Genomic DNA, 24763 nt, shown 5'->3' on the forward strand with positions numbered 1-24763 from the left:
AATAATATTGCAACCTTTTCACATACATACATTTCCAGACAACCTAAACAAAACTATCCCCTCAGATACGTAACATAGTATTTTTAAATCTATCTCTGTATCAAGGGTAAGTATCTGCTCATCAAGAGTGATGCAACTCACCATACTCTAATTATGCTTTTCTGAAAAGTTTCTAGTTATATTTCAAAAAGTTCCCCAAACTACTCTCAAAATCCTATTTCATATATATTAATTTCCAAAACCTCTTAATCTCCACTAATCTTTTATTCTTGATGGTAAATTATAGAATGTCATCATCTTTTAAAATGAGATACATTTCAGGATTCTGATTTCTTAGTAAAAATATGAAGTAGAAGCAACAATTTACTATTTTAGAAGACGGTAACAGTAAAATAATAGTATTTTTTCTTTCTTTTGAGACAGAGTCTTGCTCTGTCACCTAAGCTAGAGTGCAGTGGTGTGATCTTGGCTCACTGCAACCTCCTCCACCTCCTGGGTTCAAGCAATTCTCCTGACTTAGCCTTCTGAGTAGCTGGGATGACAGGTGAGTGCCTTCATGCCTGGATAATTTTTGTATTTTTAGTAGAGATGGGCTTTTACTATGTTGGCCAGGTTGGTCTGGAACTCCTGTCCTCAAGTGATCCACCCGCCTTGGCCTACCAAAGTGCTAGGATTATAGGTATGAGCCACCGCACTTGGCCAATATTTTCTTTTAAATCACATAACCACAAATGACTTTTCTATCTTAAGAAATACTACAAAAAATAAAAATTTGAAAGTCTTCCTCTTGCTATAATCTACTCCCATTATGATTATGTGTCATTATGCACAATTAATCACAATTAACCTTTTTACTTCACTGTGAACTCCTTCAGCCCAAGGACTATTTCCTAGTCATCTTTCCCAACCATCACTCCTCCCACCTCCCAAGAAAGATGCATACACAGTTCTTAGCTTCATGCTGAACTATAGTAGGACCTGGTTATTAACTATTCATTTCTCATGAAAGAGAGGGAAAGTGTTCAGCGATCTAAGAATCAAAGAGCAAAAACAGGGCCATCCATTTTTAATTCACCTACGTTCACCACTCACTTGCTATTTGACCTTAAGTGTCACTCAGCCTATCCCTGTCTATATTTTACTTTCCTTACCATTGAAATAATGAGAATAGTCCAAAATTTCTTTAAAAATTTAAAGGAAAGACTGATTAAATTTGTGATAATTACAAATAAAAATTCCTGCAACATTTTACAAATCCAGGCATTCTCTCTCTCACTCTCTCTGACATTTCTTAAAAAGCTCTTTAAAAGTTTGCTATTCACTCAAAAGGTAGTGTTAGAATACCTCAACAAAGAACAAACAAATAGCCCATAGTTGATGCACAAATTCAACCTCAACACCAAACCTGAAATCAGAGATAGTTATGGGCTTGAATGAAGATGAGTCCAGCTCTAGGCTATAACCTACAGTGGCCCAATTAATTGTTTTTTGAGAGTTTGCTGACCTTTGGTAGACTAAGAGATAAAATGAAAAGTGCCATTCTGGCACTTTTGATGATTAGCTGAACTATATATACACAGCATCTTTATTAAAGAAATAAATTAAGTATTCACACCTTGCATGGGAGATGCATTGTAACAAGAACATGACAGAGAAAAGAGGAAGATGCCCACAGATGAACTACTAGAGTCGTTATTTTGTTTAGGTTTAGATGGTGATGTCAATGAGTTGGATAAAACCTCAGTCAGTATTATCTCACACTTGAACAAGACCTGGTGAGCTTTCTACACAGTATTACATGGAATGGGCTAAGCATGCTCTTTCTCTTTCCAGATTGAAAAACAAAAACAATCCAAACCCTAATCAACACACAATTACTCTGGTAAAAGAAATTCGTAATTTTTCAAAATCTCCTTAATCACAGATTTATTTAAAAGATCCTTATCAAGTACTCTGACATTTGACATCAAAGTTAGAGCACTTTACAGAATTCAAAATGCTTCCCTTTCATTCTAATTTCAAAACTGTAAATCATTTCTCTATGTTTTTCGACTTTCTTTCAAAAGGCAGAATTTCCTAGGTTAAAAAAGAGGGCACTGTTAAGAGTAATTATAATGGCTCATAGGTACTAATGAGTCTTTTAAAAAATGATATTGCAATTGTCTTCAGTTTTCTATCTTATTATTTTCTTCAGATTGCACATCCTGCTTCGTTTTGTCTGCCCAACCACAATTTTCAAAAACACCCGTTTTTAATTTTCCTTTAAAATTCTGTTACAAATATCTATTTTCTGATTTTTCTAAGATTGTTTGCTCATCAGTTGTCAACGATTATGTTGTTGTTTTCCTGTCTAGCTCACTTTTCCCTTCTTTTGCTATAGAACTCTCCTCTCTGTAATGATCCTATACCACGTGGTTCCCATGGGGCTGAGCCCATCTGCCCTCACTAACCCCAACACACACAACATACACAGGATATGTGTCCCAGCCCCCACTCAGCTGTAGTCATTAATCTCCCTGGATGCAATAGTTTAGGGTCAGACATGATGCAATCAGGGCCAATCAGATTCTTCCCTAAAATGTGATGTTTGGACAAGGAGTAGACTTTCTCTTCTTTTTAGAACTACCAATTTGTTCTTGGAATTTGGACAAGTCATAGATTTCTGAACGTCAAGTTCCTCATCCATAGGATGAAATCTAAGCCACTGAGCTGTAGAAATAAATGACTCAAAATAAGAAAATATGCCTTAGAAAATGTAAAATATACAAATATCAATGATTTATACATATGTATATCACACACATACATATTTTATGGTTCAAAATAATTCTGTAAAGTGTTAATTTCAACCAAATACAAAAGGCAAAGCTCAAACAAAACTTTAGATTCTCTTCTCCAGTGGTAGAATGCAAGGACACACAGTGAATGATTTCAAAAAGGGGAAAAGCAGAAGTAGAGAAATATATCATACTTGCAAGCAGTATTGTTAAAAAAAGAAAAGAAAAGAAAGAAAAGTAAGATACATTCATGTACAGAATAAATGAACTGATCATGAAGGCAGTAACTTGCCTGTGCATACAAATGGCTATAACATACAAGCCCCAACTCTTGCACCAAGTCACTCTAGAATCCTAAAAATCTGTAACAAACTTTCCAGGCAACCAGAAAGATGAGGTAATACCAGTTGGGCAATTTTCTTTTTGAATTATTATTTTATTACTATATGATGCATGATAATTTGTTTGTCATTCTCCACAGTGGGCAGAGCCACCAACCCGTGGATAATGCCATGTCTATAGAAATCTGAAAACACAATTTGCATTCAATTAAAAGTTGCTCTCCAGCAGTGGCAGGAGAGGTGCACATGTTACAACCAATAAAGACCTGAAATTGAAATGGCATTTTCCAGCTGAGAATCATTTAGCTAAGCTCCCAGACATTTTCTCTACCATAAAAGCAGGTAAGTCAGTTATAACTGAGGGTGGAATATAAGAACCATGGGTCTAAATTTCACCAATGGACCACCCAGATCTGGTCCAATCTAATCAATACATGTTAGTGTGTGATTCCCAAGTGATACTGTTCTACCTCATTACGACAGTAATGTCTCTGCAAAGACATTCTTTCCCTTCAGCTAGCTTTTTTAGGTGCCAAATCAGAAACTGGATTGTTCATTCCTTTCAGAGATTTCCAAGGAGACTTCTTGGATAAATTTCTTTAAAACGTAGCCTTAGCTGAGAATATATAATATTTTGAAAAGACATAGTGATTACCTGGCAAAGAACTGTCAGCATCATCATTTAGGCTGAAAATCATAAACTTGTTTTCTTCTTCAACAATAAGGGCACTTTCCAATGCTGTTGAACTAAAATGCAAACACTCCCTGACTTCCATTCTCCTTTCAGAGCCATGCCACGTTCACACACACTAGCTCTCTTCCATACATGAAGGGACCACCTTAAAGCAAAGTTGTGCTAAATGATTTACACACATTTTCTCAGACCAGACTTCTCAATATATGTTTAAAGTAAATAGGGCTGTTCAGACATAGAAACTGAATCTTGAGGCCGGTCATGATGGCTTATGCCTGCAATTCTAACACTTTGGTCGGCTGAGGTGGGTGGATCACTTGAGCACAGGAGTGTGGGCAACATGGAGAAACTCTGTCTCTGCAAAAATCATCAAGAGGTATGGTGGCACACATGTGTAGTCCCAGCTACTAGAGAGGCTAAGGTAGGAGGATGGCTTGAGCCCAGGAGGTCAAGGCTGCAGTGAGCTATGATTGCACTACTGCACTCCAGCCTGGGTGACAGAGGGAAACCCTATCGAGGAAGAAAGGGAAGGGGAAGGGGAAGGGAAAGAGGAAGTGGAAGGAAAAAGGGAAGGGGGAAGGGAAGGGGAAAAGGAATGGAAGGAGAAAGGAAAGGAAAGGAAAAAGGAAAAGAAAAGACGAGACAAGAGTAGAAGAAAGGAGAGAAGAGAAACTGAGTCTCAGGGAAGTTACATATTTGTTTAAAATTATACGGTAATTAGCAGCACTGGTACTTATTTATTTATTTTATTATTTTTGAGACAGGGTCTCTGTTGTCCAGGCTGGAGTGTCGTGGTGAGATCACGACTTACTGAAACCTCATTCTCCTGGGCTCAGATGATCACTTTGCTCAAGCAATCCTTCCGCTTTGGCCTCCCAAAGTACTGAGATTACAAGCATGAGCCACCTCGGTTGGCCTCAGTGTTAGTATTTAGACTCAAGAGTAAGAGTCCACCCAGCATTTGTGCTCTTCCCATTTCATTCACCTGCCATGCTTTGATGTGTAACAATGAAGATCATATGCACATAACTGGCCCTAGACAACTCATTTACTTTAATCCACCACATATACTCCCAATAGACTTTGTACCAAAGGCTACTTTTCAATCCACTCACAGAATCTCGTTTCTTTCACTAGTAAGGGCTTTTTCTTTGAGGCAGCAAAACCTTATGTGACATAGCAGGCCAGTGTGTTATCTGGGGTTGAATGCTGCTGTGTGACTTTGGACAACATGTGTCAGTTTCATCGTCTGTACAGTGTAATAAGTTTCTATGAGAACCACGAGTCATCATTCATGTAAAACATCTAGCACAGCACTTGGCACACAGTAAGGCTTCATAAATGTTTGCTATTATTCACATTTGAAACGGGTATCACCATTTAAACTATTTCCCAGGGATTTATCTTTATTTTCTTTCCTGTTACTATTTGTTAGATTTTCTATTTTGTTTTCCACGTTTATGTATTAAATTGGAATAGATGGTGCTTAATTCAGCAAAGTGGTTGGTAGAACAATTTTTTTTTTTTATGGTAGTCAACAGAATTGTCTGCAAAATGGGGTCACTAGCAGCTGGCATATCCAAAAGAAGTCATTAAGGCTTGTTCTAAACAATCAATTCACTTCTGCTGATTCTATAAAAGGAGCAACAAGATAGTCTTATCAACTGTTTTGTAAGGTTCAAATTCTTCTCCTAAAACGTGTCACTTATGTGTAATTAGAAAACTCATTTACAGAATTATTATAAGTTTTTAGTCACAGATGCCTCACTTACAAAAAAACAAAAGAAAATAAAGAAAATTTTTATCTCTATTAGGAGATTAGTATAAAGAACATAAAAAATTAGAATTAACTGTAAACTGGGCAACACATTGATACCTCGTCTCTACAAAAAATAAAGAAATTATCGAGGCCTGGTGGCACCCCTGAAGTCTCAGCTACTTGGGAGGCTGAGGTGGGAGGATCATTTGAGCCCAGGAGTTTGAGGCTATGATGAGTTACAGTTGAATCTCTGCACTCTGTTGAATGAACAATGGAAGTTTCCAATTTAAAAAAAAAAAATGAGTAGTAAAAATAGTCTTACAAAGGGAAGGAGTAAGAACTTTTGATGTTTCACCAATATTTACAAGTGGTAGGAAAATAAATAGAAAGGGGGCAAAACTGATAATGTGTTTGTAAATGAAAAATCCCTTAAAAATATTCAGTCAAGAATGATTTCTTGTTAAGTGATCTATAAAATAGATTTCTGATTAATATTTAGACATGAGAAAAATGCTTATAATACATTAAGTATAGGTAGGTGAGTAACTTTTATTTTCTTTTTTTCGTTTTTTTAAGTTTTTCTTCCTTGTTTTTGTTTGTTTTTATTTTAAGAGAGACAAGGTCTTGCTCTGTTGCCCAGGCTGGAGTGCAGAGATTCAGCCTTAACTCATGACAGCCTCAAACTCCTGGGCTCAAGCAATCCTCCCACCTCAGCCTCCCAAGTAGCTGAGACGTCAGGGGTGCCACCAGGCCTGGCTAGTTTCTTTATTTTTTGTAGAGATGAGATCTCAATGTGTTCCCCAGGCTGGTCTCAAACTCCTGGCCTCAAGCGGTCCTTTCACCTTGGTCTCTCAAAGTGCTGGGATTACAGGCATGAGCCACCATGCACTCTCTTATTTATTTATTTATTTTATTTTCTTCTAATCCAACATGAGTTAAAGAGGAGAAAAGGGAACTTTGGGGGCTGTGAAGTCAGGTCCACCTCCTCTGCCTATATTTGTTTTCTCTAAAAGCCTCCTTTTTTTTTTTACACTGATTCCCCCAAATCGCAGACAACTGTTTAACACATAAAATGTTTGCTGAATCCATACTACTTCAGAGAGGTTTTTTAAAACATTTACTTTTGAAAACACCAATGTCATAGTTCAAAGAATGTAGCCCGTAGAGGCACAGTCACATTAGAAAAGCAGAGTTCGCTTTTCAAATACAAGGATTTACTAGCATCTCCTTGCTGGCTAAAATAAAGTGAAAAGAAATCTATTCTTTGAGGCTTGAGGCTGATTATTTTTGACCAGGTGAACTTTTCTGAGGCCTTTGACTTTGTAATATATTTTGCAATTTTAAGTCCAGCTTCCTGTTATTGCTGACTCTTCAAGGTTCACCTTCAGCCTTTACTAAACGGAGTTATTTGTACCTCACAGCTGTTCCCGGCAATGCAAGTCCTGCGTGTGGCTTCCTTGAAATGCACCATGTGCTTCATGCTATTTTCATTATTGTAACTAAGACTGGACCTAGCTCCTGCCACGATTGGTTCACATTTTCAAAGTGAAGAGCATATTTTCATGAGATTAAAAACTTAACAAACCTACCAATGTACCCACTGAATCTAAAATATCAAAAAATACACCAGGATTAGTTAAAAATGCATATTGCAATTATAAACAAACAAGTAAAACAATAGTTCATATGAAGAAATCTAATGAAAAAGCCAAAAGAGAGAAAAAAAATGGAACACCAAAAATTAAAAAAATAAAACAAAAGCAGCCTTGGTTTCACCTATGGCTTTTCTCTTTCTCTAACACCTCATATCCAATTGGTTAGGGAATCTTGCTGTCTTTACAAACTATTACTGACTATTTTTTGCCACCTCTACTGCTATCAGCCTGGGCCAGGCCAACATACTCTCAGCATAAGCCACCTAACTGGCATCCTGGATCCTACCCTTGCTCCTAGTGAGTCATCCTTCATACAGGAGTCAGAGCAATTCCATTAAATACCAATGTCCTGACAATGACCTACAAGGCACTACATGCTCCGGCCCCAGGGTTTGTGGCCCTCATCTCCTATAATTCAGCCTTTTGTTCCTTCTACTCCAACCCCACAGGTCTCCTTATGGTTCCCCTACAAGGTACATGAGCCATGCTCTTGCCTAAGGCCTTTGCATGGGCTTTTCTCTGCCTAAATACAGTTTTCCCAGAAGTGTCTTTGTTTCTTTCTTTTTCTTGAAACAGAATCTTACTCTGTCACCCAGGCTGGTGTGCAGTGGCACAATCACAGCTCACTGTAGCTTCAACCTCCTGTGCTCAAGTGATCCTCCCATCTCAGCCTCCCCAGGCAGGTGGGACTACAGGTGCATGCCACCATGTCCAGCTAATTTTGAAATTTTCTGTAGAGCCAAAGTCTTACTAGTGTTGCCCACACTGGCTTCAAGCTCTTGGGCTCAAGCAATCTTCCTGCCTTGGCCTTCCAAAATGCCAGAATTCCAGGCATGAGCTACCACGCCCAGCCAGTTTCCCTAGATGTTTATAAAGTTAACCCTTCACTTCTTTTCACTTTTTGCTCAAATACCAACAATTTAATGAGACTTACCTTGATCAAGCTATTAAAAATCACAAGTCTCAACTCCCCTCCCCTTCTCTACTATTTGTCATTCTTGGATTATGTATCACCTTCTCATATATCATGTAATTAGTTTGTTATATTAATTGTTTACAATCTCCTAATAAAATTAAGTTCCACCAAAAATATATATATTCATGAATCAATTCAACCATATTTACTGAGAACCTGAGAACCTACCATGATGTAGGTTGACTGATGTATGAAAATGGCACATTAAACTATTTTAATATCATGGTACACAAAGCTTCCTTTTTTAGTTTTAAACCATTACCAAATATCAAAAACTAATTCTGCTGAGAGTTAGTGACCAATCAGATTTCATAGTTATTCCTCTCTCAGTGGTAATGCAATGAATAGAAATGTAAACTGAGATTCATTTCAGTTCTCCAAAGCTCTAGAAAACCAAAAGAAGTATTCTGTTTCCACTCCCAAACTGTTCAGATGTACTTAAGGACAGTATCTATGACCACATTGATGACAGCATGAAGGGTTCCAGTTACAAGCTTTTCAATAACTTTATCCAATGAATCACACAGGAGGGAAACTATTTCCAGACAAAACGCCAAAAAAGAAAAACCTAGTATTTGCTTCTGTAGAATAAACACTAAAAAAAAAAAAAAAAAAAAAAAAAAAAAAAAAAAAAAAAAGCTCAATATGATTCCTTAGTGCTAGCTATATAAAAACCATATAATTATACTAATTTTTTTATAGGTAGAATTTAAAAACAAATAGCACAAATACCCAGCAGAAATGATCATTTTGGAGGATATGATGAAAGCCCTTGGAACATGCAGGAAACTCATTTAGCCCTTTCTAGCATTTCATTTCCTGTTTGAACTCACTATGCTGTTGCCATCAATCCAGTTAAATGATGCTTTATGTAGTTAAAATATAGCCAAAACACCACACTTTGCACAGTAAAAGATTTTTTTTTTTTTTTTTTTTTTTAACATGGACTCTCACTCTGTCACCCAGGCTGGCATGCAATGGTATGATCTTGGCTCGCTGCAACATCTGCCTCCTGGGTTGAAATAATTCTACTGCCTCAGCCTCCTGAGTATCTGGGACTACATATGCATGCCACCATGCCTGGCTAATTTTTGTATTTTTAGTAGAGATGGGGTTTCACCATGTTGGCCCGAACTCCTGACCTTGTGATCCACCCGCCTCAGCCTCCCAAAGTGCTGGAATTACAGGCGTGAACCACTACACCCAGCCAATGAAAGATATTTTTATATCATATAGTTACAGTTCTAGTACCACCAACCTGGAGGGAAAGGCTGCAGCATCAAAAAGGATTTATTTAAACAGATTGACAAAACAACTCAAATTGCCAAAAGGACAGACTTTTCTTTTCTAGAGTTTTCCTACCCTGCTGATAGCAAAAGGAAATCATTTATTCAACACACTCTCAAGATTGAAATAGAATCACTAGGAACATCTATTTATTGATCAAACTGAGAAATGCTTTAAATAAGGAGTGAAAATAAGGAAGAGAAAGACTGTAGTTATAAGTTTAATTTTCAAGGTTTGACAAACTCCCCTGCTGAGTATCAAAATTTAATACAATGATATTCTCAATTTATATGTATCGAAAACTCTCTATACTAGTTCTTGCTAATATCTTAAGTTCCCCCGACAGCACAAAACCCCAATCAATCTAACAGTTATAGAAGTCCAAAGCACAAAGCCCATTTCACATTAAACAGATGAAAACTAATCTGAGATCTTGCCTAGGGACTTGCTTTCAAACATTTTCATAATTAGTTACTTGCTATCAAATTTGAATTAAGGGCATCTATATATAGTTTTCTTACTCCATCACAGCTGACTTTATATGAGAATGAAGGAGTTTTGGAACACAGGCTCCAAACAGCTGGGTATCATGCCTCAGTTGCTGAAGGCATCCAGACAAGCTGAGATGATACACAATGTGCTCTATTGCTTGCCAGGAATTAGGCCTCAGAACTTGTGCAATTATTTTTCAATATTCAAAGTCACCAGATTATCCTAAAACTAATACATATGTGGTATATTTCAATATTCTTACGTATACTGGGGGGACAGGACATCTAGTTGTCCTTAAGCATATTGGAGGCCATTTCTACTCCAAACAGCAAACACTACCCTGTTGCCAAACTCAATATGCTGACCCTTAACAGGGGCAGAGGACAGACGTGAACATGATCTTCCAAAGCAGACAGTGTCATGGGTTAAAAACAAGTAAACAGAATATTTAAGTATACTTACATGAAGAAGTATTTGTTCCTTCTGTCGATACTGATATTCTAATGGGAGACTCTATAAAACATAAAAGTGGAATGAGGCTTTATTGAGTCATGCTGCTTGGACTATTAGAAATTTGCCAGCCTTGGGTATCACCTGGTAAAGGAGTACTAGAACACACTGCAACAGAGAAGCTGAAGCATTTATAAGTCAGAAGATATATTCAGTACTCAAAGACCACAAAGGAATATTTCCATAGTCTAGACCCAAAGACTTTTAAAAGGGATGAAAATGGAGTCAATCCATCTATAAGAATATTCCACTCATCAAGCATTATCTGAACTTCGAGGAGAGACTACTCTGAAGAGATGCACACTACAGGTGAGACAGAAAATTTCTTCTCTTAGGTGTGGTCTTGATTTTTAGAAAACATGAAACCAAAGAGAACAGTCCCCGGATTCCAAGAGAGTGAAAGCCAACTTTTGTGCATGTCAAATAAATAAACACATAAACAAGAATGAGACTATTTCCAGGCAACTTGGATCTGTATAAACATTCTGACCAAGAAGTGCTGAAAAGTCCATGCAGAGTCTACCAGAGCAATAGAGTAATTATATTAGGATCAAACAAACCATGCTAATTAAATAAATCATACAATAGTTGGGGATATCTAGTAGCAAGATTTTCTTAGGTAGCAAAGATAAAAGAAGAAAAACCAGTTAAGTACAGACAGAATGAAAAATATGACTCGTGCAGAAAAAAGCCGGGGACAGATGGGTTTTTGTTAGTAAGAAATAAAGAAGTCTTAGTATCAAAGAAGGATTGAAAGTCAACAGCCAGAAAGTTATGAAGATTCAAGTCACCAAATTAAGAAATAATAGTACAGTCAATCTAAATCCCCAAGAAAAGTTCCACATAAATGTAAAAGCTTTCTATTTTTACCCCTGATGGCATTTACTGGAGTCAGACAATGAAGTCTCTATATTACAGAAATGTGTAAACAAAAGGTGAAGACATTCAGAATATTTGATTTTTTTTCTTTTTTTCTCTCTCTTTCCCTTTTCACTTCCTTCCTTCCTTCTCTTGGAAGAGTAACCACCTCTTAGATTCCAGGATCATCCCATTCCATAACACATATACACTTAATCTTAGTAATGACACATGAATATGCCCTAAATATAGCTAAAGTAGCCTAGGATACAGAGATGTTTAGCTTTTATGGTTTTAAACAATGGCTTTGAAGGGAAGAGGAAACCAATGGAGGTAAGATGGAAAAAGACCTGTTGATTATAGGTCATCCTATAATTTGAACAAGGTACTATCCATAATGAAAAACTCAGTGAAGCCAAAATATTAAATGTGGAGTAATAAAAAGAATAATGAACTTGAAGTACCTTCTCTTCTACTTTCTGAAATATATGACTTAACATTTCTAATGCTTCAGTTTTCTCATCTGTAAAATGAGAAAAATGATGTCTTGTTTCACAAGTATATTGCGATTATCAAATGAGACTTAAGAATTTTTGTAAAAGAAAAGGCAGCAGCAAAACCAAGTTATCATTAATCTCTGAGATGGATTTCCAATCTGGGGTCTTCAAAAATTTTCTTCCAAATAAAGATTAATTTTAAATATTCTAAGGTTCTATTATAGAATTACAAAGAATAAGAAGAAGTTTAAAGAATGAAATCCATAGAGGATTAAATTCATAGCTTCTGGTGAAATCAATGAATTATGGTTATATGTGCACTGCTAGAGTTGGATTCTAAGTTGCAAATATTTGCCCAGACGACAAGTGCTATCAGCAAATATTATAGGCAAGTGAGAAACCAACAAAAGCAGAAGACAACGGCATTTTTAAATGTCAGGCTGTAAGCCTTTTTTTGTTGTTGTTGTTGTTAAGTTTAGCAATCCACGACTGATCATTAGAAACCCAAAGGTCACAGATTAGATGTGGATAAATTATCTATGAATACACTCTGAAGGGTGAAAGAGTAGAAGGCAGCTAAGAGAAGCACCTAGAAAGATAAAAAAAAAAAAACCGAGCTCGTAATTCAGATATCTCCTTTACTTGCTTAATATCATTAAGTTGCATCTAGATGTAGATTTCTTTCACTCATGTATGTTTCTCAGGCCTAAGTTTGAAGATACAGCGAGACCCATCCTCCCTTAAGTAAAATCCAAAAAAGGCAGAACAAAGTTGAGAAAAATACTGAAGCAGAAAACAAGAGCAGACGAGGTTTGGATGCAGAAGGGGTTCTGATTAGTAGAAGAAGCAGCCAGCAGTTTGTCATTCTGGTTAGTAAAATTTGCCAGGCTTATTTTCCTTACCTGAAGACACATACGCTTCTTCAGTTGAGGCTGGCATGCCAGTGATGATCTCTGAAAAAAAAAGGTGATAGGACATTATGATATATAAGCAGGAGGCCAGAAGCAGGTACCACAGGCGGCCTTCGATCTAAAAGTAAGTGTAAAGGAAGGAAATATTGCAAGGGAGTGAGGAAAGTCCAGGCTTCAACCACACAGAGAGTAAGAAATGCAAAAAGACCGTCCAAATTGATTGTTCTCCTTTCTTACGCAAAGAGCATAAAATCAGCTGTGCTAGGAAATTAGCAAGCATTCACTGCCCCCGCTTGGGTCAGTGAGGAAGAATTTATGTCAAAGAGGCAGTAGGCTTCTCAGAAAGGAAAGTCAAAATAGGGGAACTAAGAAAGTCAAAGCTATCGAATCGCCAAGCTGTAGCAAGAATTTTTAAGTTACAGATCTTTGAACAAGTACGTTTTCATTAAAAAATAAAAGTAAGCCATGTTTCTAATTAGGATTGGTGAAAAACATCAAGTTCTGGCATGGAACTCTATTTACAATTGTCAGTGAGAATGAAGACAGGTGCCTTATCATACGATAGACATCAGCTACCCAGGCAGTAAGTATGCAGCTCCCACCCCAAATAAATGAAGGATGAACCCAACCTGTATACTTCTGGATACATCATTATCATGAGGAGTATGATTGTCTTATTCAAACTTTGAACTTACATTACTACTTCTTGATGATGGAATACAGAGTAATTACATTGTCTAACTAATTCCATATTCAGTTCTTCTGAAAAGGGCTTCAGTTTGTCAGAATCTAACACTTTTAGCAAGGTACAGTTTTATGAAGCTTGGAGAGATGAAGATATGCAATGATGTAGATCACTGAAGTTTCATTGTGTCATAGTCTTGCCAAACGACTTAATGGTAGTTCACATTTCCTACCCAGGACAAAAGATAAGTTGAATCTACCATGATACTATCTACTATACAAAACTAGAAGATCTAACTGAGAATCCTAAGCAGGTCATATATAAGTGTATATTTAAATTAATATTCTGTTAATCATGGAGTACATAATCATCTTTAAATACAGATATGAGCAATTAGTGTTTCCAAGATTGGACTAGTCTAGCAGGTAAGTAGATTTAAGCAGCAATTATTTCTTTAACCTATGAGGCTTATCTAGGGATGAAAGATTTTGTGGAATTGAAAGGGAAACAAAGTCAAGTGAGACTCAGCAGCAATGTTTAAGAATAAGGACCAGGTTCAGTATTAATATATAAAGATTAGCAATATGCCTTTAGTAAGACCAAATGCGTCTTTCTGGTGCAAATGAAGTATGGATGATCCTCTCTAATCAGGATTAAGAGGGCAAACTATTCAAGGAGTAAGATTGGTTTCAAGCCAAAGTTGCCTACATTGCCTCTTATATTCATTAAAAATGGGACTAAGTGAAAGGAATTGGTATGTGAGGGTACATCATTTTCTCAGGATTTTTTCAAGCATCAGGCATGAAAGGATATTCTGAATTGGTTATATGATGATACCTGTTTCTGAAGCAGCTGCAACAAGCTTTCTGTGATTTGGGCTGCAGAAAATGAAATTGTTCTTCTTTAAGAAAATGTAATCTGAGAGAAACTATATTAGAAATTCAAAGTGTGTGTCCTTCTCTAGAAATATCTAGAAGGGCCATGTTTCCAAACAAAGGATCCACACTAAGAGAGATGCATGCTTCCCTCTCTTGTCCTTCAAGATTCATCAATGACATTACAACCAGATGAAGCCGTAAACTCAACTAGAGCTGGGCAAAAGTCCCAGTCCCAACTCAGATCTCAATACTCTTTTCAAATTTATTTTTGACAAACTAAGTAGCTGTCCACTGTGACCTTCCAAGAAAAAAAAAAAAAAAAAAAAAACCCGGTTTTTCTATCTCCAGCAGAAAAGACCTCAGATTAGAGGAAAGGTTAACCATAACATTTCCTTTTTAAATTGAATGTTATATAAAAATACCAGAACAGGAGGTTACTACAAAGATGCATCTACACATAGACAACTTAAAATAACTCCCTTCCTAAAATTAAGTATTTATTTTGGAGACCTTAAAATATCTTTAATGATTGTGGTTTCAAATACAAACTTTCTGAATTAATCTTAGAGGAAATAGAAGCTCAGAAGTTAACGGACACTTCTACACCAAAGGAGTCCTCATTTTAAAAAGAATCTTGTTAGTAAGAAAGTTAATCTTTTTAATTAAAATCACTCAGCAAGCATATTTATGTATGCTATGGTTAGAATTTATAGATTTGGAAAACAACCTTTTGTTAAAAGTAAATGGAAAGTAATTTTATATTATACTTACAGACTTTCTAAAAAGCATTAAATCCTACAATCTTCTTGATGTTTATTTAAGCAACATATTTTCCCATAGTAATTTGGTATATTAAATTTGTTAATTTATAAAGGACATTGCCTTCATTAGTGCAAATTAATGAGTTTTAGAATTATCAGAAACTGAACACAGCAGAGCAATTTATGCTGAGCAGGCAAGTAAACATAAGGAACATTCGTATATTTGTAATGTTTGAATTCTTTCTTAATAAACTGGATCTGGTCTCAGGAAAAAGTTACATGGTATGAAAGATATCTTCTAGAAGAAAATTTTTCTAATTATTATGAGTGCATGATGTTTGCAATTTCACCATGATCATAATATACTAAAGATAATTACGCAGCAGAATGCATATATTTACATTGTATACAGTATATATACATATAAAATGTGTCTGTGTGTATTTCAACATTCATTTATGTGACTTTGTTTTTCTAAATTTATAGGTCACCACTGTACATACAAAAATTTTTATCAAGTGATTTCTTTAAACGATTTAAAAGCAGACACATTTATTTATTAGCAGTCGCCTTGAGGAACATCTTTGAGTACCTGAATTCTTCCTGTTCATAATGAATGCTTACTCTAAGGCAACTGAGAAATTCTGAAATTAACAAATGGTGTAGAGACAGGATGGATACCATACATTGAAAAGACAAGTCTACCCTATTGCTTTCATATTGTCCTCACTCATTTGCCTTCCTGGGCCTCCTACATAATACAATGTATATGTAGACTGTTACACAAGTTAAAAAACACATTTTACATGTTTTCAACAAAACTACAGGTTGTCTACTAATATCGTGGCATCTCCAACATCACTGTCAATTTGGGAGAGGGGGTGAAGCTAAGCCTATCACCAATATAAGTCCATTTTTAAAAGCCACAATTGATGATCTAAGCAAATTTTATAAAAATAATATGTTTCTGCTCATCTCAAATGAAACAGCTATTTTACTGCTACAAGCCCAATTGCTCCTATGGGAACTTGAATCTCACTCAAATAATTTTTCTTCTGATTAAAAAAGAAAACTTAGAAGATATGATCGATTAGTTGTATATTCTCCTATATTAATCTTTTTTTTTTAAAAAAAAAACATTACTTAATTAATTTGGAAACCAGTAAAGTCTATTATTCTCTACCCTACTCTAAAGCCCAGGAGTTTTCAGAAGCTTGTTAGCTAAGAATTAATTGCTAAGTCAAGGTTTCCTATATAAAGACTGAGCCAAATAAACCACAAATACAAATGAACATAGTGTGTGGGGTGTGTAAACACAGTGTATGTGGCCTTTTCCACTGTCATTTATGAATTCATGAAAGGAATTCACTCATAATTCATTTCATAATTACTGCCTATGAGATCCTTTGTTATATGAAAACCAAACTGGACTTTGTTAGCTTTACATTGTCCCAGAAGTAATTAGTAGATTGCATAGGTTGATATATGTCTACTATATGATAAATTACTTTCTCTAATTATCAACAAAGTAGGGGTTGAAAGGCATTCGAAAAGACACAAAACAAAATTCTAAAATGTGGGTTGGCAAAATGGTTGACTGTATATAGTATTTCCTAAGTGCTTGAAAATAGTACAAGTATGGCCATTCTCATACTCCAGGATATACTGTTTCAAGGGGAATTTCTTAATTTTTAAATCATTTCATTTATATTTAGTCACTAATCTGGACATATCTAAACAATGACTTTCATTGCAGAAGACTTATGATCTAAGGTAATTTTATTTCAATAATTATTATAGCTGTCTTAATGGGATTAAACATTGAACCAAACAGCAAGGTCATGTGGAGAGAAAGAAAACAGCCTCCTGCGAATGTCTCCCCCAACCTCTCCATCTCTCTCAGAATCTTATATCAAAATATATTCTAAATATGTTAGAACAACAACAAAAAAGTAACTGTGTGAGAATTTAAGTAAATCACAAGGAATCCTTTGCATAGGAAACAATTAGGATAATTAGATTGCAGCAACATACTAGGATCATTCATCAAGGAGACCTGTATAGAAATTCTCAAACTATAGCCATGTACTTCTTGGAGATACATAGAAAAGGTGAAAAAATGAAATAAATAAGGTGATATTTCATAGAAACTATAAATTAAAATCTCAAGGGGAGTTTTATGTAATATAATAGTTTGACAGCATGTTCTTATTTTAAGAATTTTTTTTTCTAGAATCCCCAATGAAACAAGAAATTCTTGGCCAGGTGCCATGCTTCACACCTGTAATCCCAGTACTTTGGGAGGCCGAAGTGGGCAGATCATTTAGGGTCAGGAGTTAGAGACCAGTGTGGTCAAGATGGCGAAACTTTGTCTCTACAAAAAATACAAAAATTATCTGGGGTGTGGTAGTGGGTGTCTATAATCTCAGCTACTCAAGAGGCTGAGGTGGGAGAACTGAACCTAAACCCAGGAGGTGGAGGTTGCAGTGAGCTGAGATCCTGCACTGCACTCCAGCCTGGGTGACAGAGTGAAACTCGGGGGAAAAAGAGAGAGAGAGATTAAGAGAGAGAGAGAGAGAGAGAGAGAGAGAGAGAGAGAGAGAGAGAGAGAGAGAGAGAGAGAGAAAGGAAAAGAAGGGAAAGGAAAAGAAAAGAAAGAGGAAGAAGCAAGAAAGGAAGGAAGAAAGGAAAGGAGGGAGGGAGGGAGGGAGGGAGGCAGGGAGGGAGGGAGGGAGAAAGGTAAGAAATTCTTGAGAATCCCGCTCTCTATCAGCCCAAGTCAATGGTAAATACCTATTTAGGAGGACATGTTTTAGTGGTGTGGGAATTTATAACCACAGTAGAGAGCACCCTTTTTCTCTCTGTAAAAGCATTTTGGTGCAACCTCTGTCCCAATTCCTAGGGAGACAGGAATGAGACAACACAAAAGGTAGTGCATCTAAGCCCCGGAGAGCTCAGAATCCAATTGAGACTTCTTTGATGACCAAGCATTGAACAGAATATAGCAAATTCATAGATAGCAATGGAAAAGGATAAGGAATCAAGATGATTACATATTTTCCTTTCGGATGCACTATAACTAGGCCCCTGTAGTGCAGAGCAAAAAGGGTATCTCCTCTCAAAAGGATATTACTTTGTCAATCATTGTACCTGCCAGGTCACAGGCCCAGGTGGGCTTCATGCTCCACCCCCAGCCTTTGAAGAGAGGAGTTTCCGGGCAGCTATGTTTCCGGCTTCACCCTCCCTAGTTGAGGCAGCAGTGGACATATGAGCAGACAGCACATGATTTGTCAATTCTCTAGGTCTTTTAATGGATATGGAACAATCAACTCTGCTAATAGGATTCTTGGTCTGGGGAATTGCACTGGGGAACCAAGGAAACAATCATACAGGAGTTAAAGCTGAAAGAATGCCTGAAAATGCCATGACGAATATAGCCAAGTGAGGGCAAGAAACAGGTCAAAGTTTGGAATCATAAAGAAACGTGGTTTAAAAGTAGGAGGGGTGAGAAGATGTAGGAAAGAGCATAAAAGTGTCAAAGCATATTAAAGTAGAAACACCAGAGAGAAGAGCCACAAACTCGCATTGTTTAAATTGTCAGCTGACAATTCCATCTCCTGGAGGCCGGGTTATAATGAAGTTCCAGTTCTTCACCATAGAAGCCCTCACTCCTTAGGCCTCACACCATTTCATCAACTTCTGTTCTTTATAAGCAAAATAATCTAACTTAAACATCTGCAAACACATAGACAGATACAGAGTAAAGCTGGGTGCAGTGGCTCACACCTATAATCCCAGCACTTTGGGAGTCCGAGGTGGGTGGACTTGTTGAATCAAGAGTGCCAGAGTGGAAAACATAACAACAATCCATCTCAAAAAAGAAATTATTGTTTTTTAATTAGCTGGGTGTGATGGCATGCACCTGGAGCTGAGGTGGGAGGATCCCTTGAGCCCAGGAGGCAGAGGTTTCAGTGAGCCACTGCACCGCAGCCTGGGTGACAGAGTGAAACCCTGTCTCAAAAACCAAAAAACAAAATGCACACAAAAAATTCTCAGATACAGAGTAAACTGCACTGTTGTGGGAATTAAAACACAAAACAAAGAAAAACCTGGATTCCTATCTCCTTTTGCTGCTAAATATCTCCTGAATAAGTCTGTTTTTCATGCTAAGTCTTTTATTTCTTTTTTAATACAATGAAGGGGTTACATAAAGAGGATCTATTCCTAACATTCCAAGAAGAGAATAAAAGCAAGACCAACTTATTGCAATTGAGATTCTTCATTCTCTTTCTTCAGAAGCTTTATATAAGTTCATAAGAACCCATTTCTGAAAGAATTTTTGTTGGTTGTTTAAGAATGATTTACTTAAAATATGCCATGAACTTCTCTTTATTCTTGCCAGGTACAAAAGACTCATTATCAAAAACACCTTGAGTTTCATTTCTCTACCCTGTAATGGTCAACACCACATACTCATGTTTGATCACTAGACCAAGACTTGAGTGAATTAATGTGGAGAAAATGAATTAACTGTCTTTTCTATGTAAGAAATGCAAAAAGGCATATTATCAAACTTTCAGTACCCCCAAATTAATAAAAAATGAATTCTATGGGTTTTTGTCAGGAATAATATAGTGGTAAGTAATTCATTGCTTAATCCTGTACATCAGAAACCATGGAATAATCAAAAAAATACCTCTGTCTCAGTGAGACCATGATACCCAGCTCTAATTTTATTTTCCTGGGACATTGTGGTATAGCTACAGGAATCAAATCCAAGTGTCAAAAATCACAATTCAATAGCACTAACCATGAGGAGACACACAGAACCAAGCCAGCAAAAAGCTGAGGAGAATTAGCTTCAAACAATGGTTATGGTAGAAAGTAAATAATATCCCATTAAAATAAATTTTTTAATGTGTGTTTCAGGTAGCATCCTATAAAATTCCATGTGGGGTAAAGTAATACTAGCAAAATACTATTGATTAAACTGTCCTGGTTAAAAAATAAAGTGATGCTACATTTACTCATATAAATTTTAAATAGTTTTTACATTTTAAACTGTAATAAACAGGATTCCTAACGGAAACTCCTTTTTCTTGCTCTCTTACTCTCTGTGGAGGGAGATATTTAAAATGAAAGTGATGAACTTTGATTACATTGCAATGGAGCAGATCCATGAGAAGTCCAGAGAGGATAAGGCATTAACCTGAATTTTCCCAACCCTGTTTCTTATTTTTATCTCACTCCCTTCTCACTTTCTTAGTATGTTACAGGTGAATCAACTGCCAAAACTACATCAGGCTCCCATAGAATTAACCCTTAAAATTCCCTTTACTCTACTTGTGCTGAGATGGTACTATCTTATCACTTTAAGAGCACTTGTCCTTGAAATGCAGAATGTTTCCTATCTCCTATCAAGAAGCAATGCAATTAGGCTTACTTTTATAACAGATGACAAATTTTTAAAGGTAATGGTTAAGTGTCATACTTCAAAAAAAAATATCAAAGGTTTTAAAATAGCATTTGATTATTCTAAGAGATTTAAAGAAGCATTGCTAGGTCATCATTAGCTCCTATTGATGATCCCATCAAATCATGGAGTATTAGGCTATTAGAAAACAGAAGGCCATTAGCTGGGATTCGTTTACTTTCCTGGAATAACTCAGAGAAGCTGTCAGAGGTAGACTGTACTTCCTACCTCTAAGTCATTCATTTGTTTAACAAATATTGCCTGGTACTATTCTCAAGAAAGCGAAACTGAAGCCTCTTCATAGCAGGAAATTTATTGTCTCTAAGACTCTTCTAATTTTAAAATTAATAGGCCTAAAAAGAATTAATAGTCTAACTTTCTACTACCTAGAGCCATATGTAATGGGAATAAAATTGCCAGGATTGAGTTAAGGACTGTATTCTGCACACAAACATAATATACATAAATATATATATATATATATATATATATATATATATATATGTGTATGTATGCATATATAATATGCATATATTCTGTGTGTTACATATAGCTATTGTATGTGTGTGTGTATATATATACGTATATACGTGTATATACATATATACATATATGGCTATTCTTTTGTTCAGAGAGCCAAAGACTTTACTGCCCTCCCCAACCAACTTAAAGAAAATGATATAACTTCTAACTTTTAGCAACCCAATCTATCTCTGCCATTCATGGCCTTATTCAAATCCTTTTGTAAATAATCTATGTATATTTCAGGTCTATATAATCTCATGGAGTACAGAAATTTATGAAAGACATACAAGATTCTTCAAACGTCTGGTTTTCTTTGTTTTTGTTTACGATGAGATTTAACACATTAATCTATTATGAGTCTTACCACATGTCTTGTCTTCTTACAGACTGAGGAACAGAACACAGTAGGTAACTCTTACCGTTTGAATCCACGATGGTGATATTGGCAGAGGCACTGTCATTTCCTAATTTGCTGATCACTTTGCACATATACTCTCCAGAATCAGCCAGTGATGCTTTGTTAATGCGAAGTTCTGACTTCCTATAAGATCAGAACCAAAGTGATGTCAGTATATACTACAGAAATCCAGTAAATATAAATATATGCTTTTCTATGCTTTCAGAGTTCTCAAACTGCCTATTTCTACCTTACACATATGTCAAAATACAACTTCTATTACAATGATCTGACTGCATGATTTTACCTAGAGTAAAAGTAGATGTATCACATTTAAGTCTTACTATAGATATTATCTTAATTTTATCACCTTGTCAGTAGTTTAAAGGAGGTCCTCTCTAGTTTTCCTTTTACTCCCCTACTGCCAACAGTAACTATGTTATACCTTAGATTTTTAAACCCAATTGGTAAATTTTCTTACTTCTCTATATGCAAATGCTATCAGCCACTAGGGTTTAGGAAGAGAAAAATGTATAAAATCATTTCCTATAAGTCTGTTAAGGACACTTAATGCTGGCTAGAACAGATAAAAAATACTGTGTACTCTTCTTCGCAGTAGAGTAACATCAAGAATAATGTTAATTTTGAATGAAGAGGATTTATCAATTTCAAAAGAAAAGGAATTTTTCTTTCCTTAAAAATTCTCATTGTTGGGAGCATAGAACATGAAAGGTTCTTAATACTGGAATAAATATTTGGGCAACATTATCACACAGTTTTATAAAACTCTGAATATTTCATCAACATTCACCTTTATTTATTATTTATTTTTTGAAATATGGGCAGCGTTGTGATTTGCTGTGTCTCTGTGTCTGTGTATTATTGTTGTACATGACCTGTAATTTAAGCAGTCTCCAGGATGTAAGAACTCAGAACAGCTGGGATTGGCTCAGAGTTTACTGAAGTCTTTCTAAAGAATCTTCTAAAGCCTGGTGTGCTGGCATGACCCCTGGAATCCCAGCTACATGGGAGGCTGTGGTGAGAGAATCACTTGAGCTCAGGAATTCAAGGCTGTAATGTACCATGATCGTGCCAGTTAATAGTCACTGCACTCCAGTCTGGGAAACATGAAGAGACCCCTATCTCCAAAATAATAATAATAATAATAATAATAATAATAATAATAATCCTTCTATGCTCTAGCCTGGTAAGTATTACTTCCTGGGCTCTCAAGGGGATAACAACAAGGGTGGAAGAAAAGACAGCAATCCTTCTGGTTGCAAATCTCCCATGTTATACTTTGCTAGTTTTCTAGTGAATTTTTTTATCTTCTTGTCACACAATAATGTTAATTGAGTAAAATGAATTGTTCCAAATTTAATTCCAACTAGTCTCCTCCAGCCTATCTGACTGAACCACCCAAAGTTCTACGTGTAAGCCTCCTGATCTTCTACCTCTGTGTTTTTGTCTGTTTCATTTCTTCTTCCTACAATGGGAGGTCTGCATTCACATACATTGAAAATCCCAGCTGACCTTCCAGAGCCGTGTCAGATGCCAATTGCTTCATCCATCCTTTCCCAATCATGTAGCTGGAGTCGCTCTCTCATGTGTCTAAATTCTGACAGTCCTGAGTACCTCTCCCATGATCCCCTTTTTATGAAAGTTCTTTCAGCATGTCTCATCTCTCAACCTAGGACATATACTTTGGAGAGTGGAGCCATAATGTCAACTTCTTACTAGTCTGAACAAGCATACATCAGGCTATGTTTTGTCTTCAGACATTATTGGATAAATGTGTGAATGAATGAAGATAGTATTTGGATGTTTGCTTAAGTACTCAGCGGAACTTAACATTCCTAATGCTGGTTTGAAGCAACGAAAATGCCATGATGAGAGGGTACAAATCATCAGAGGTGGTCCAGACCAGGGACACTGATGATCAAACCAACAAAGGGGTTGAAAAATTAACTTCGCTAGTCATGACTCAATTATGTCAACAGGTAAACTCAAGGTAACAATCGAAGCAATGTGCTCTTCATTCAAATAAATTTGGAAAATATTAAGTGAAATAAAGACAAACTTTTCATTATCTTTAATATCACAGGATATCTCAGGGTCTTGAATATGCTGATGTACTCTGACTCCTCAGAAAGGGGATATATTATTTATTCTCTCTCAAACTTATTTGATCATGGAATCCTTTTCATTCATGAGGCATATCTGTCAATATTTTTTGAAAATAATGATCCACAAAACAAAGTTCACAAGAGTGAATGAAATTTAACAGCTTTATCTATCTGTGGAATGGGGAGAACAACACCAAGGGCCATTTCAGAATATTCACACATTAATCAGAGAGGTTATTCATAGGAAAGCCTCCTGAATATAGCCCTATAAGCCACAATGGGTCATTTTGATGAAAAGTATCTGTACAAATAGGTAATATGTCTTAATATAAAATATAACAACTTTTAAAATTTTCAAAATAAAACAATATTAGATTATCACTCAAGGTCCAGTTGTATTAACTTTTAGGCTGAATTTTGGAATTTTCAAATATCATACGATTTTTTAAATGGCTTATTAGCTATTTATCTACTTCGTCCATATATAACAAGTTTCCTTTGTGATGGGTACCTTTGAAGGATAGTGAGAAAAATTGGATAAATACTGTAATATTTTCCAGCCCATTTTGCATAGTTTCCTGAAAGAATTTTCATGTATAACCATGAAACCACTAGCAATAATAGATAAATTATGAACAATATCAGGGTGGGGCACGATATCTTGATTTTCAATGCCACAGACAAGAGTAAATTTCTAAAATAAGGAAACAGTAGCTTTTCTTAAGTCTCAGAATTCTGAGATAAGATTACAACAATATCCTAAGAATGGACTACTCCAAGATTATTACAACACCCTCAAGAACAACCCTTCTTTCCTATTGATACAAATCTAGGAGCAATCTTGTTTGTATCTAAAGACCTCTTTCTTGACCCAATGCAATTAACATTTTAACTACTGGTCTAGATGGAACTATAAGAAACATGGTAATCATATTTTAAGAGTTAACATAATCTTAAAGGGATAAGACTTAAAATCAAACATCTCCTAATAGGCCTGGGCATTGTTTCCTGGAATACTATTCTTAGAGTAATCAAATGTTAGGCTTTAAAAGAAATAGAGATTTTTAAAAAATGGTTCCTTGCTAAAGTTAATCTTGCATTTAAAAAAGTTAAATAGGTCTCTTTACAACAATGCATCTCAGTGTTTTTTTGCAAATCTGT

The 24763-nt window shown here is 36.0% G+C and overlaps 1 protein-coding gene across 9 annotated transcripts in view; it reads right to left on the bottom strand.

The window, feature by feature from the left end:
- Positions 1-24763, bottom strand: part of NRG1 (neuregulin 1) — a 1133076-nt gene that overhangs the window by 139709 nt on the left and 968604 nt on the right. For 7 of the 9 annotated variants that reach the window (XM_074383889.1, XM_074383887.1, XM_074383891.1 and 4 more), the window contains exons 3-5: positions 21499-21620; positions 12749-12799; positions 10444-10494 (exon numbers count right to left, since the gene is read on the bottom strand). In XM_074383889.1, coding sequence (XP_074239990.1) covers positions 10444-10494; positions 12749-12799; positions 21499-21620 — 224 coding nt within the window. The remainder of the gene's footprint in view (positions 1-10443; positions 10495-12748; positions 12800-21498; positions 21621-24763) is intronic. The other 2 variants (XM_039463389.2, XM_074383892.1) reach the window with 1 other exon arrangement.

Source organism: Saimiri boliviensis, chromosome 13, assembly GCF_048565385.1.
Source record: "Saimiri boliviensis isolate mSaiBol1 chromosome 13, mSaiBol1.pri, whole genome shotgun sequence".
Taxonomy (NCBI): Eukaryota; Metazoa; Chordata; class Mammalia; order Primates; family Cebidae; genus Saimiri; species Saimiri boliviensis.